The sequence below is a fragment of the Limulus polyphemus genome, unplaced genomic scaffold (assembly GCF_000517525.1).
Source record: "Limulus polyphemus unplaced genomic scaffold, Limulus_polyphemus-2.1.2 Scaffold61, whole genome shotgun sequence".
In the NCBI taxonomy this organism is placed as follows: domain Eukaryota; kingdom Metazoa; phylum Arthropoda; class Merostomata; order Xiphosura; family Limulidae; genus Limulus; species Limulus polyphemus.
The window spans coordinates 1,331,765-1,347,507 of NW_013665671.1; the positions used below are offsets into that span (position 1 = coordinate 1,331,765).

A 15,743-nucleotide genomic window follows, 5' to 3' on the forward strand; every position below is an offset into this window, starting at 1 on the left:
TGGTGGGACTGGGATTCGAACCCGCGACCCTCTGATTGCGAGTCGAGCGCCCTAACCACCTGGCCATGCCGGGCCAAGTATTCTTGGAAACAATAGATACTGCTTTTTCGATGACGAGGAACCCACTTTGAGACTAATAATGGCTGGAGATGATGATGACAAAACCTTGTCGAAACGTTGTACATTTGCTGTTGTATTAAAGTTTTTCTTCATTACCCATTCAAGCCGTCTCCAGCCATTATTAGATACTTCTTTTAGTTGCAGAATCCTTAAAATTCCAATGTGCATTATGTTGTGATTAGCAATGAGACAGAGAAAAATCATCAGAATAACTCGTTGCTCTCCATTTTACAAAGTGATATATTATGTTCTGTTTAAAATAATGTGAAATGAGATGTTATATTCCTGCTCCATATCACATTATATATGTTATAGTGTATTATAGCCATAGCGTCTTGTTTCTGTTGCACGTTTCTGAATACAGGAAGTCACCTATAGCAGGCATAATTTAATGTAAACAAATAAGAAATTAACTTATAACTTATGATGAAAATCAAAGTAAACTACATATTTTTTCACATTTCTCTTAATTAGACCATTAAGAATTTCAAATTAGAAGCGCGCAAAAGTGGAATTATTTTGTCTGAAACTCGTTCCTGCCAGAAACAAAAAGTAGAATTAAAGTACAATTTTTACCCGCTTCTGATTTGAAATTCAGAAAGGATTTTTAAAGAAATATGAAAAAGAAAGATCTGTAGTGTAGTGCAATTTTGATCACTAGTTTTAGGCCTACATTGCTTAGCCAGCTTTCTGCGTTGAACACTATAGCATTAAGACTGTAATTTGTAGTTTGTACTTAGGAGCAGCTAATTTTTACCTTGTCTTTTATAAATCTCGAAGACCATACATGTACTTACATTCAGACATTCAATATGCGTTTTTGTGAACTTGTTTTTATTAATAAACGCGTATAGCAAACTGTGTGCCGTCGACATCTGTTTATCATACGATACATGTTTTAGATAGACTGTACTTAATAGTGTGGAAGCCATTGGTACATTAGTTACTTGTTACAAGTTAAACCATAACTGTTGAAGGTGTATCCGGTAGCAAGAAAAAATGACTCTACGGTATCAGCGAGAGGCTTCACGAAGTACCATAATGGGTATGTTAGCATGTTGACATAACTGTGTACAACGGTGGCACTCAGGATAATGTGTCAAAGTGCTTATGTGCGTATAACGTTAAAACCTAGGATAATATGTCGGATCTCTCTGTGTTATTCATCACGGAAAATATATGTAGATAACTCTCACAATAAAAGCTAAACTCAAACTTAGAATTACCTACGGGATCCAAATAAACACACTTTTCTAAATTATTTATTCATCAAATTGCTTAGGAGTCCATACTTTGTTCGTTACATGGTTTCTGATAATGTATCACTCACACAACTGATACATCAAATTGCTTAGGAGTCCATACTTTGTTCGTTACATGGTTTCTGATAATGTATCACTCACACAACTGATCCATCAAATTGCTTAGGAGTCCATACTTTGTTCGTTACATGGTTTCTGATAATGTATCACTCACACAACTGATCCATCAAATTGCTTAGGAGTCCATACTTTGTTCGTTACATGGTGTCTGACAATGTATCACTCATACAACGGAAAACGTATTCTGATGATGAACTACAAAACCACAGAAATGACAATTAGCAACACATTTATTGGAAGTTGTGGAATATACATATTCCATCTTCATCGAATTAATACAATAAATACAAAAAATCTATAGTTACAATTAACAACTAGGATGTTAAACAATAACTTATGTATTACAGTAAACAGCGCAAAGGCAAGTGAGTGAAACTTCAGAATATAATGTACTTAAATAAAATGAATTAGAAAACGAGTCTGTATGGTTTGTGAGAAAGCATTAACTAGAACAGACTTAACACAAGTTGAGTTAATATTCAAGCTGGGGAATTTTTTGTTTATTAAACTTTATTTAATGAGCAGTTCCAAGTTTGTGCAGCCTATAGCTAAAATTTTAACTAGTCTAGGATGTTTTGTGTCCAGTATTCCAACTGAGTTTGTGGATAGAAGAGGAGCAGAGAAATGATAAAGAGTGACGGTTCTATGGGAGATCCTTATGTATTCATGGTTACATGTCGTTTAGTTTTGCCAAAGTAGGGAGCATTGCAGCTACCACACTTATTAGTCAGTGATCTATTACTGAAGTGGGGCTGGAAAGATGTCTTTTACATGATTTTTAAAGATTATGAACTGTTTACCTGAGTAAATAAGGCATAAATATGTAGAGCATTTAGGTACAGTCATTCATTTGATATTAATAAGGGGTTGAATTTTCAATAAAGAAAGTCACGATTGATGGTTTCAAGAAAAGGCCAGGGTACAAAGAGAGAGAGAGATGTAGAAAAAACAATTTGGTGTGTAGAGAGAGATACGAAGAACATTTTTTGTGTGTAGAGAGAGATACGAAGAACATTTTTCAGGAGGAATTGTTCATGAAGACATCGTTGGAGCATTTCATGACAGCAAAATTAGACACAATAAAATCATTTCATAATTTAAGAACAAAATTATACAAGTTGCTTAAGTTTCCCTGAAAATCTAGTTTAGAAGTTTCGAACTATTTCATAGTTTATTATTTCAGTAATATACATATAGTAAGACAATACAACAGGAAAATGTTTAACGATACTTTGTACAAGTTTTTATTACATCTTCGTTTACGCTGTTATTCTTCCCTATTAGGCATAAAATACAATATAACTTCAAGGTTATTTTATATCTCATATTTTGAGTCATTACGTAATTTAAATTAAACATTTTTCAATATTTTGGTCCATTTAATCATATATTAAAGGGGTGATTTTGATGTTTCAATACCAAACGGTTAAAATGTGCATTTTATATCCTTTTTTTGCATAATTATGGGTTTTCAATAACCACAATGACAGCTAAAGTCCGTCAGCGCATTAAAACATAAATATATGAAATATTACATCTCTTCCTCTAACATCCATCATATTGTTAGCTCAGTTGAGAAAACAAGCTGTCGACAGTGACGATTACCTCCGCACTACTGATCCTACCATAAGCCTAAGATAAGATCAACACTACAACTAGGAGAAAGACCATTCGTCAAATCTTCGCTTCAGAAATAATCTGAATTTATCGGAAAAATCCTTTAATCCTAAGTTGTGTTCGGGGTTATACTGAATTGCGTTGCTAACACTTTTAACTTTATCGAAAAATGTACTGTAAAAGGCAAAAAATCTAATCTCAAGAAGAATGCTGGACAATATATATTAACATACTTAGAAAATAATTTTCATTTCTTTACTATAATATATTCCACAATAACCCATACATTGTAATTTGTCACCAGAGTTATATTAAAACTTAATTAATCATGCAAATTATTTCAGTGTTTCAAAAGCATAAAATTATCGATTTGTTTGATGAATAATAACTAAAATTTATGAAAGCAGTTGATAAAATAGTTGAGCAACCATACTGCAATAATTATTTTGGTCAGACCAGTTGTGGGTTAGGACATATGCAATTGGTCAAAATCTTGAAAATTTGTTTAATCTTATATTTGTCTAAATTACTTTCATTATCAGTTTTTTTTGTGACCGACTAGAGAATAGAAACTTTTAGGAACTAATTTTGAAGTCTTTAAGTAGAAACAAAATACTTGATTTTTTTGAAGAAAGAAACAAGTATTTACAGAAATTTATTTAATGCAATTAATCAATAATGATAGAAAAATACACGAGGTTGGCAAGGTTGAATACCTTTTCCAATTACATTTATTTGAATTATTCGGTTGAGTTATTTCAACGCTATTTTTTAAAAGGAACTTAAATGAAGCATGTAAACAAGCTAAATCCATCAGACAGCATTGTACAGCAATAAGGCATTTTATATATAGAAAACTTAGAAAAGAAACTTGTTACAATTCTAGAAATGAGAATAATTTTATATTTTTGTTGCTTTACAATGGAATATTCAATAAATATGATTATAAAGTCTTATTTAAAAAATACTTTTAATTTTTATATATTTATATATTTTTATATAGATTTTACGAAGGGAGATATGTTTTAGTAACAGGGAGATTTTCTTTGTTTTAGTAACAAAAAGTAAATACTTTCAACGAAATATTAAGGCTGATCGTCTTTAGGTTTTTAACACTGTGGAAATGTACGAATTTTTCGTATTTATTTTCTTTCTGAATTATAAAACCGGACATTCTAGATTGAACTTCAATTCAGAACTAAACAATGATTTTTGTAATATGTGGTAATACTTGGTTTGTATATATTTCATTACTTACAAATCAAAATTGGTTAGGCGTGGTCAGTGGTTAGCTTGTTAGGCTGTAGATCCGAGATCCGAAGTTTCGTGTTTCGAACGGAAAAAAAGCGCTTAGCACTTTGTGGTCGTGAGTTATAATAAGAGTGACAACCAATCTCACTATTCATTTAGAATAGCCTAAGAGTTGGCTATCTTTCCTTTAGTTACAAGTTCCAAACTGAGGACGGCTAGCATAGGTAACCGATGTGAAGATCCAAAACAAACACACAAACCAAACCAAAATTACACAATAAATACTTGATCTTGTATTTCTATTTTATATTTATGTTAAAACTACTAAGGGTATCTATTTTTTTAATACTGAACAGAAGGAAGGCAGCCATTCCGCAACATCCTAAAGCCTATGCTAAATGATTGAATATCAATTGTATAACATACACATACAGCTTGAATTCGAACCCAGTTCGACCGACTCTGAAAACCCGAGTTCTACAACTACTCAATCTACTCCTGAATTTTAATGATATGGATCGGAACTGCAGTTTAAGGTTTATATTTATTAATTGCTAAACTTTCGATCAATAGGATCCTTTATATTGTTATGTAATGGCCATACAGTTTCATCTATATCTTTGTTTCAAAGAGAACTTAATTTTAGCAACACACAGTAATTGATGCTGTTCCATCAGCAGTTTGACATTAGCATAAATAAAACTACTTATGCCAAATATTCTCTATTCGGCAGCTAAAATACGTTTTTAACAAAGAAAACATATCCTCCATAGTTGAGGCTCAGTATCGTAAGCATAGTGTGATGATTTGGAGCATCGAATTAACGCTTCTCTGTAAGTAGGCTATAATATTTATTTGTTTCGGCTTTGGCCATGTTCGCTGTCAAGCTTTATAGTACCTTAACTTCCGCTCTTAAGATGCTTTGAAAATGTGGCAAAAATAGATGTCTGGTAGCAGGAAGTGACATTGAAAGGTGATTACAACAGATATCCGTAGAAGGTGATGACATAAACTGCTTTAAAAATGTGGAGCTTCGCAAGTATTCAAAGCTCTATTAATAACATTGTGTGTTAATAACGTGGTAACGTTGAATAAGGTCATAAAATAGTAATACTACATGTGCACCGAAGATGGTGACATTATATACGTTTAGTACGTGATGATAGTGCATGTTATCACATATGTAAGCATATAACAGCACTTTCGTGTTGTAAAATCACGATAGAGATAGAGGTTTTAAAGCATATCAGCTACATGGGTATATTTTATTGCCTACAACATCAAAGACAGCACCATTCTTCTAAAACACGAAATCATAGGATCATTCCACAAACTTTGGTTGTTTTAAGATAGCACTTAAAATACTAAAAGCTAATTTTCTTCTCAGTTCGAACCTTCTGAAACAAAACTTAAACTCTAAGAACTTTTTTAGAAATGAAATCATATCTGCCATATCCAGCACTGACGACGTATTTCGTCCAATAGTAGGGCTCATCACGTCGGCTGCAATACGTCAGACAAACTAGTGGTTGAGAAAAATTATATATTATCATATTTCATGAAAAACAACTGTTATGGTGTGAACTATCTTAAGATGGCGAAGTGTAATGTTATCAATTTGATACGAGTCAGTTAGAAATCAGAATTAGAGTTATTATTAATAATATAATATTATTTACTTATTCTAACACCAATTATTATTATTCATTTTTACGTGAAATAACTTTACTTATCATTGAAAACAAAACTGGCTAATCTTCAAGTTGTACTTATTGTTTACAGAATGGGTCAAGTAAGCACAGCGTCAATGTAATCATAATCTCGTTTTTTTAAAACAAGGACATTGATTAATAACGCCGACTGTAATTACATGAGATATTTCTTGAGGTTTAGTAATATCATTATTTATCTATAATTATATATATTTAAACATGTAACTATTGCAACCAAGACACAAAATATCTTTGCACATAGAGGCTAAACTATTGTTTAAAGACATAAATATACCAAGTGAGCGCATTAAACTATGATCGATTGTGGATTATGCTTACTTTTCAAATTCTTGCAGTAAAATACATTGCTAAATCGCTGGTCCTGCTTTCAATTCTTATAACTAATTAGTATAAAGCGCAAAAAGATAATCAGCGCTTTTATAAACGTGAGCGCATTTTTGTTGTTGTTGTAAATCTCTATTTAAAGTGTTTCTAGAAGAAAACTATTATTAACATATTTGGCAAATTGATATTTTTTATCAACGGAATGCAATATTTTTGTGACAGTTATGTATAAAAAATTATTATTGTTATTCATGATAATTAAGATAAATAAGTAGAATCTAAGCGGTTAAAGAAATAAACTTCTGGGACAATAATTTGAGTTTATAAAACTTTAAGAACACTATATGAGCTTTATCATTGTTGAAAAAAAGTATTATCGAATTGTATTTGTTTACTTTGCAGACCAGTTATTAAAAAAAAGTCTAAGATTAACTTAGAACTTGATATACATAAGACTAATACTTCATCTTTTTTACTCATTTAATGTTGCGTGTTATATTGTTTTGTAAGATAATTAGAATAAATTGTCATTTTGTTGTCTGAGATATTACGTTTTACAGTTCAAACAAAATTCATCAAATTATCTCAGTAAATTTACAGATATTGCTACAATAACAAAATGTTCTGTTCTGTGTATAATTCCGTCACGAAGACACGACATAAGATTTGATGTAGAAGCACTTGTAACTTTTATATATTCAACTGTATTATGCAATACTCCCATGTTTAAGTAAATATCGTTATTATAAGTTATCACGATGAAATACATCACTACTATAGCTGATATGGCAAGTGAAACGTTCGACATTCGTTAAGTTTACATGTGTTATTTATCTTTAGATGTTATTTTAGTAAATCCTCTCCACATTGTTAAACCTTGGAGAAAACCTTTTGTATACGCAGAACTGTGATACAACCAATCGTCTTTTTTTCTTTTTAGTCACCTAATGCAATTGGAGAATATTGATCGAGCAATGCTACAACATAGATGCGATAGCACTTCAAGATTTTCCCCTTTCAGACATGTTTGACTGTTGACCAAAACGTTCCTGTACAAAGAACGTGAAAGTAAAACACACAAAAAAATCAAATCAAAATGATTTCTTCTAACATGATGTCTTTTATGAAGAAGGTGAGAGTTCATGAGTTTTTCTTCCTAAACAAAAGAAATTGTAAAACGTTCAGCTATCATAAGATATATGAACTTTATTGTCAAAATTACGAAAAAGGAGAAAAAGAGAGCAAAATATTGAAGTAAAATTATTTAAAAAATCGTTTAGATTCTTAGAATAAGAGCGAGTGAAGTAATTTCAAAAATATCTTAAATCACATTAAAATAATTTATATAAGAAAATTCTTTTAAATCTAGTTCACAAATATTTTATCTGTATGTTTTGGTTTTGTCCATATGTTTTGTCTAAGTTGTTATGAAATGTTCAAATAGAAACAGTATACCTATTTCCTTATGTTATATCAAACTTTCTCGACGTTGATTACAAGAAAAAACAACAACTAATATTATGCACATCACCAAGTACAGTCTGTTATACTAAAGCAATTTAGAATATGCAAATCAGCAAGTCACATGAAAATTTAAAGTCGAGGTGGCACATAATGTATCATAACTACTATTTGACTTTATCTTTCGTAGAGAGTGTATTGCCATTGAAAACAAACCAATGTTAAAAAGGGTATGTGACACCTTTCTGACGCAAAAATATTTATGACCTGAGATTATATAGATATATTCAGATCAAGGAGTTAGAATTTCCAAGACAGAGATATCCATGTACTAAATGACGTTTGAGAGAAAGGAATATGGACAAAATTAGGAACTAGGACCATCCAGAAAGAGACCTGCAACAAGTTATATCTCAGTTGTGATAAGCAGCGTTCACTGCCTTGCAACAGATGAGACTCCACTAACACAAAGGTCATTGATAAAAGCATCCACATGTTTCAACCAATATTATGCACCATGATCAAGAATGATCTCTGTCTGAAAAAGCGACAAGTGTACAGAAGTTGCGTCCATGAGATACCTATTGGATACCTTAAGTAGCTGGGGAATGAAATGGATATTCATGCTATTCTATACAAAGGCATACCATTCCAGTTGTCTATGGATTTCTGTGCGTTTGAGCTGTTAAAACATGAGTGTTGTAAAAGCGTTGTACTCATACACTAGATGAGTCATGGAAAGCTAGCAAGGAGTAATCGTGTACTTTTCAAATGGCAAATTCTTACGACGAAGTATTTTGCAATGGGGACTGCACTGCAGTACTATTGTGAAAACTCTGTCGTCGGATAGAGTATGATCGGACGTAGAGACATGATCTGTAACGATTTGGTGTGGATTTAAACTTATTTTAATGTAACGTTCTCAACTTGTGTAATATGCCATTAATTGTATTAAATGTTACAGTAATTAATATTAATAAGTATGGACCCTGACAAAGAAGTCAAAGTTACTATATATATATATATATATAGCAATATGTGTAATTAGTATTTTTTGGATTTTCTAGACAAATACTTAAGATATTTCTTCTGGGCATCTTAAGCACGTTCATACCTTTTAACAATTTTCAGCCGCTTCACTAAGGAGTTTGTAATAATAATAAAAAAATGAGAATTGTTATTTTAACTCTCAGATCGTGAAGACTTCTGAAAATGAGGACGGAGCAACTTCAGGTCCTATCAATAAGCTGAAGCAGACGTTTACAACGGGACTTCAGGAAATCTCATTAACTCGTGATCGAACTGCTCCCAGCAAAGCAGGTAAAACAGCAACGCCTCGTCTAACGGACAAAGAGCGCTCACTTCTTCGAATGGTTTGGGAAAAGGATGATCACATAGAACAGGAACCTCGTAAAGCAAGGTTCGTAGATATTATGATGAATTAAGTTTGAAATTCCTTCTTAAAATGTGATGTTTATACAAGATGTCGGAAGCGAAAACCTTGGCTGGAAATGCGTTAATATATGGAAAGCCCACTTCAGAGGATACGTTTTATTTGTCAATCCGCATGTCTGATTTTAAGAATATGCTGGCATATTTCCTTATTTTGTCTAAGCAGCCGCCTTTCCACAACTGGCTGCAAATAGTTAAAGGTGGCATAGATGTGGGTAAAGCATGCGACTCTGGAAAATAATATATACCTACCTATTTGTATATCTGACTTCTGTAGATACCTCAAAACCCAAAATACATATTATAATTATCCAAACTATAATTTGTAGCTTGATATTAATATTTTAGTGCTGTCCTTTCTCTTGCCATTTTGTTCTTTTTACTTGTGTAGCTTCATAGTTTTATACCATAATAACCATATGTTAGAAATTACTGCATATATGTTTTCCTTATTTTTAAATATCATTTTATTAGATATATATATATATATATTTCTCAATCTATTAAAGATTAAAAGCAAACTATTTCTGACAATGAAATACTTTCAATTAAAGTTTACCAAGGCCAGTAGAGACCGTGACTCAAAGGATTACATCAGGAGATAGTTGTCGAATATGTCGAAAGAATATTTCTTCTGATGAGCAGAGCAGGAAATGTGACGAATGCGGTCAGTATGTATGTGAAGATTGTGCTTCTTACTCCAGAGACCCAAATGACTCCTCTCAAGTATGAATGATTTTGTTAATATGTTTATTAAAATATATTAATCTGAAATAAAAAAGAATTTTAAAGTGTAATTAAACTGATGAGCATTTTAACTGAGAAGGGTTTCAAACTACAACTGTGTACCTAAATGTGGCTTAAAGTTTTTAAATACAGCATCTACCAATAGAAGTGGACGACGCTTCGGTTCTACTTCAGTACAGAGATTGAAGCATTGTCTTCAACTTCAAGTAGACGTAGTCCATAAAATGTTCAAAACTAGTACATTATACTTAGCTTCAAACTTCTTCAAAATAAGATTTGTATTTTATTATTTCTATATAAACTTTCTTAATGTACTTCATAGCATTTTAGTGAACATCAAAGCTACTAGTTGTAGCATTATATTACAGATATAAACTTAACGTTTAAGATTCAAGGGAATTAACCGGAAATTACATTAACAAACATTAACGCTCTAAAACTGATACTAATCATTACAACGTATATTCTTTACGACAACTGAACACGGATATTTCCAATGATTTTGTTGTATATTCGGGTGTATATGTTACCTTGATAACAGTTAGCATGACGTTGTCTCTTTGGATGAATAACTGCTCGAAAACCGCTGATGGTAACTAAACTAAAATGCTGGAATGGGCTTTGAACAACAACAAGTGAAATGAGCGAAGCTGGAGATTTATGTTCTTTAGAGAAGAATCCACGTTCGAATTGTTCGGCCACAATTAATGACACTTTGTTTGGCGGTACCACAGCCAATAAGTCCACAAAACAAAATAATCTCTATAAGTAAAGTATAGTAATAAAAAAATAGAGAAAAAAATAAACATTCTAACCAATAGTGTTAATAAATGTAACATTAAAGAAAGAAAAATATTCCTTACTTACGAAACACATTATCATTAGTTGTTAGCTTCAAGTAATGTTTGTTAAAAATATAACAAATTATTCACTTGTTTTGATTTTCTGCTATAGTGGGTTACATTATTGATAAATTCACCATCGAGTTGCCAATATTCATTGTTCCAGACTTCTGTAAATATATTGCTAATATACGTAATGATTATATAAACATAAAATTATATAACATGAGATAAACTGATTATCATATATAACAAACAAACGATAAACCGTACAAATCTAAAAAAAGGCTAAAAAGTTTTAAATAAAAGCACGAAAGTTAATAAACAACATCAGTAAAAGAGTTATAAATAACATGGTCTATGACTGACTAGTTGAGAACTAAGTTTAGAGCAAAACTAAGGTGATATGTTCTACTTAATGGAGATAGACACGCAATTGTTTTTCTTATTTTCGTGTCTTACTGTATTATATTACAGCCTGTGAAAAGCTTTTTCAGAGCTGTAGATTTTATGGCGTATCAATCAAACACTTTCTTAACCTTACCATAGCCACAGTCATTTGTATGTGCGATATTCCCCCCTTTGGTGTTGCATCTCGTAAAGTTGGATTAATCTGATATATATATATATATAACCCCATGATCTCTCATCCCCCACCCCCACTAGGCCAGTGATGCATATTCTCATCCTATAGAGTTTTACATTGCTTTAGGTATGGCAAATGACTTGGTGAAAATAAGCACACGCCACTGTGCTATTTCATTAGTTGTAGAAATAAATATCATTAAATTCTTTCTGATTGAAAGGTGTCTGTGTATGTCATAAAAGCACACCAAATTATATCATGTTATGAATATTTAAGTTCAATCTTTAAATATATTTCATTCAAATTACAAAGTGGATCTGATCCTTTTGCTTCTTATTTTACTTTTCACAATATCCTTTTACATTTTACTGTAGGAATGGAAATGTAGCTTCTGCAGAAGAAGGCAGGGTCAAGATCGATTAGGGTTAGAACCTCCACCAGGGTCAGGCATGCATCGAGTGCCATCAGTTCGTCGAATGGTAATTTTGTTTACGTTGCCATATCTTCAACTACAGATATTCTGCTATAAACATATTACTAACAAATTAAATTTTACATCTGATTCTGGACAACTGTTATATTTAGTGTTGGTTTAGCACAGCAGCGTTGCTAATGGAAAGTACCTACATACCTAGGTCTACATCTACAATATGTCTATTAATCACAAAGTTAATCTCCCTTCCTGTTTAATATCAAATACTGTATTTCTTATGCAGGTCAAAATAAAAGTCTATATGTATGGATTAGAAATTTTATTTTCTTGGTGGAAGCATTCATTGGCTCAGCCCTAAAGTTGAAAGCTTACACGCTAAAAATTGGGTTTCGAAATCCATCATGAGGACAGCGCAGATAGCCTATTGTGTCGCTTTGCTCTTAAACACAAACAAGCAAATAAAAACATTTGGTAGGGTTTTCGAAAAATGCTTTAGATTCCTAACTGATGCCAAGTCCAAGATTTGACTAGATATCGCTTATTCTTTTTTCTGATAGCAATCACGGGATATAATACAATAACACAATAAAAATAATTTAATACAAACTTTAACCACAGTTCCACTTTCTCTCTACTGTAACAAGCATTTCAGCAGCATCGTGTCATAGGTAGCACTTAACAAAGCACTTAATATCTCAATATAAGCTAATATATATATATATATACGTTTGTTAACTCCAAAAACAAACTTTGGTTCACTGGTTTTACAGCGGGCAAACGGTATTTGTAACTTTATTTGCTTAGTTACATCTGATAGATAAAACGTGATTGCTAATGATAGTATAAAATGTTTCATCCACCTCTGAAGCTTCGAAATAACATCGTCTCCAAACTAAAAGTTATGTATATTATATTCAGTTATTTCTTACTTTGTTCATAATTTTCAGCTACCATTATTCATCCTTTTTATCGAATTCTATGTGGTAAAGTCTTATAAATTTAGTTTCATTACCAAACTGTGGTCAAACTAATTTCATAATTGCTCTACTTATAAATCCTCATGTAGGCACAAAAGGCAAGGAAGGAAAGCCCAGAAAGTTCATTCTCGACTCTTGATGCAGGCAGCGACCTTGACGTTTTGCAACCATCAGATGGAAGAAATGGTGCTAAATACCGTTCACTAAAGGATGAAAAGGTGCCATCCTTCAGTGTTATCCCTAAGAATTTTAAAGACTTAAACATAGGTGTAGCGAATGAAATAACAAGTAAAGAAAGATTAAGGGTACAAAAGCTACACGTGACAGGAGACAATCATGTGAAACAGAGTTCTTCCAGAAGAAAAGGATGTAGACCACCTGTAGAAAGACAGAAATCCATTGAAGTTCCAAAAGAGAACAAAAAAAAGGGAAACGTTTTAGCTACTTCAAAAGAATATTTTTCAAGGCCCTCATCTCCAGATAAACGGTTCAGAGAGCGATATCTTTCATCTGAAACTTTAAGTGATCGTCGTTCCTCATCAGAGTCCACGAAGGATGCAATTAGATCAAAGTTGTTGTCCTTTCAAATTGTTCCTCGAACAGTGAAACCTAGTGGATCCGATCGTATAACACATCCGTCACATACGAACCATATTCGGCAGTCCAGACTTTCTTCTGCTTCCGAGAGTTCTTTGGAAGAGCGTTATATTAGAGAAGAGCAGGAACGTAGGCGAAGAAGTAGACATAAACGTCGGTCGAAATTCCAGCGACAGAAATATTACGTTGAAGAACCAGATTCGGATCCAATTTATTATAGAGACGACTACTTGCCAAAAGCAAATATGACAACTTCGCTGGAATCAAGCAGCGCTCTTGAGAGCCTTGAGAAGGACCTAGACAACGTCTCGAAACGTTGCCATAATTTGGGAGTACCGAAACCTACAGAAAACCAACTTCGACATATTGTATCTGAAACGGCTCTGTACATACGGAGATTCAGTTCTGAAAGCTCCGATGCGAGCGATGTCAGTGGAGATATATCTACACACAGTGATCGGAGCGGTTGCAGTGTGACTCACGAGGGTTATCATAATGGAGGAAAACTTGCAGTTCGCAGTATTAGAGTTAAACGGAAAGATATTAAACATCATAGGAGTACACCTTTCTCAAAAGGCGGTTCTTTCAGTCCAACAGGAACAGTGGATAGTTCTCCATCCCCAGATGATCATTCAAATCTTTCTACAGATAAATCATGTTCAATAGACGATGGAGATATTTTCAACGTATCGTCCCCAGGCATTAGAAGAAGTATTCCTTCTGTACTGGTAGACTCAGTCGTAGACCATGAGAGGTCTCTTTTTACAACTGGTCTATATGTCAAAGATGGTCCCTTTCCAAGAAGAAACAGTACCGGAAGAACTCTTCCTCAGCTCCCTGCACCGGAAAACCAGCTTGGTCTGCATCCTTCGTCACAAAGTAAAACCCGCAGTACTCATTCTCTTGATCTGCCCAGAGAAGAAACTGGATGGACAGAAAGAAGAGCGTCAGCTCCTGAGGGAGAAAACATCAAAATCATAATTGATGACGTAGATTCTGACCAAAATGGTAAGAAAAAATGATATATACCTTGTACTTAATTTTCAATATATATAGGTACTAGTTTACTTTCGCTAAGTCTCAAGATAGGCAAAACTACTACCTATCTTATTAGGTAGTCGTTTTTAAGAAATTTACTTAACTTTATGGATGAATACTAAAGATCAAATGATATCAAACTAACAATGCAATAAAAAGTAAGTCATAAATCCATAACCTACACACATTAATTGATTTCAGTATAAAACTTAGAAATTTACTGAATCTTATTTGAACAGTAAAGTTTTCTATTCAAATTTTTCTTGGGTTACGAAACTTCACAACAATTTTCAAATGACTTAACTTCAAAGCGAACTATTAAAGTTTAAACTTGTATTTCGTTTAAAACTTTTCAAACTAATTATTTAAACAAAATAAAGATATATTGTGTAACATAAAATACAAATGAAATACTTATTAAAGATAAAAATAACATTTTTTCTATCAATACATAAACGTTTAACATGATGTGTTCTTATCTCATTCTAATCTCTCCTTTTAGTTAGTGTTAAATAATAGAGTAGCTCAGAACAAAGTTTTCAAAAATACATATGGAATATTATTTATTAAAACGATTTGGGTAATTCAACATCTTGTTATAATACAGCATGGGATTGTGAATATTTATGAATATCAGAAATATCAATAAACTGTCAGAACTATTAGTAATGTATTGCAAATCATATTTTCGTTCGCATCCAGAGGAGAAAACGGCATTTACAAGAGCTTTTATCTGCTATTTGACTTTAAAGTTTCTTATTCAAGGCACGTCTTGAGCACGTGATTAATTTTCACATGGCGTTAATGTTAATGCGGTACTTGTTGTCATACAGCAAAGACCCGTTGATTTCTTTAACTGCTTATTTATTATCTTGAGTTGGTTGCAAAACGTTCAAGAAAAGCATTATAGAGAGTGCAATGCTCAGTCAATTAAATTGGATGACACTAAAAGATTCAACCATAAGAAAGTGGTGAAAAATATTATTTTGGTTCCCCTATAATCCCCACAGTTTCTCTACAAACAAATGAGTAAATTAACAAAATCAAGTCTTGAAACGGTAAAGACGACGTAGGGATTTTGATAAAAGTCTAGAAAAAACGCCTTTACACTCCAGGTAAATATAAAATAATATATTTTTATTTCAACCACCGTTTCGCCTTTGCGGCTTCATCAGGGTTAATA

The 15,743-nt window shown here is 32.5% G+C and overlaps 1 protein-coding gene across 1 annotated transcript in view; it reads left to right on the plus strand.

The window, feature by feature from the left end:
• The window catches only part of LOC106464589, a gene marked incomplete at its 3' end in the record, with an annotated part of 114,557 nt that overhangs the window by 50,060 nt on the left and 48,754 nt on the right, over positions 1–15,743 (plus strand). Inside the window, exons 2-6 of the mRNA XM_022392821.1 lie at positions 7,368–7,559; positions 9,082–9,308; positions 9,895–10,066; positions 11,890–11,994; positions 13,015–14,530. Coding sequence (XP_022248529.1) covers positions 7,524–7,559; positions 9,082–9,308; positions 9,895–10,066; positions 11,890–11,994; positions 13,015–14,530 — 2,056 coding nt within the window. The remainder of the gene's footprint in view (positions 1–7,367; positions 7,560–9,081; positions 9,309–9,894; positions 10,067–11,889; positions 11,995–13,014; positions 14,531–15,743) is intronic.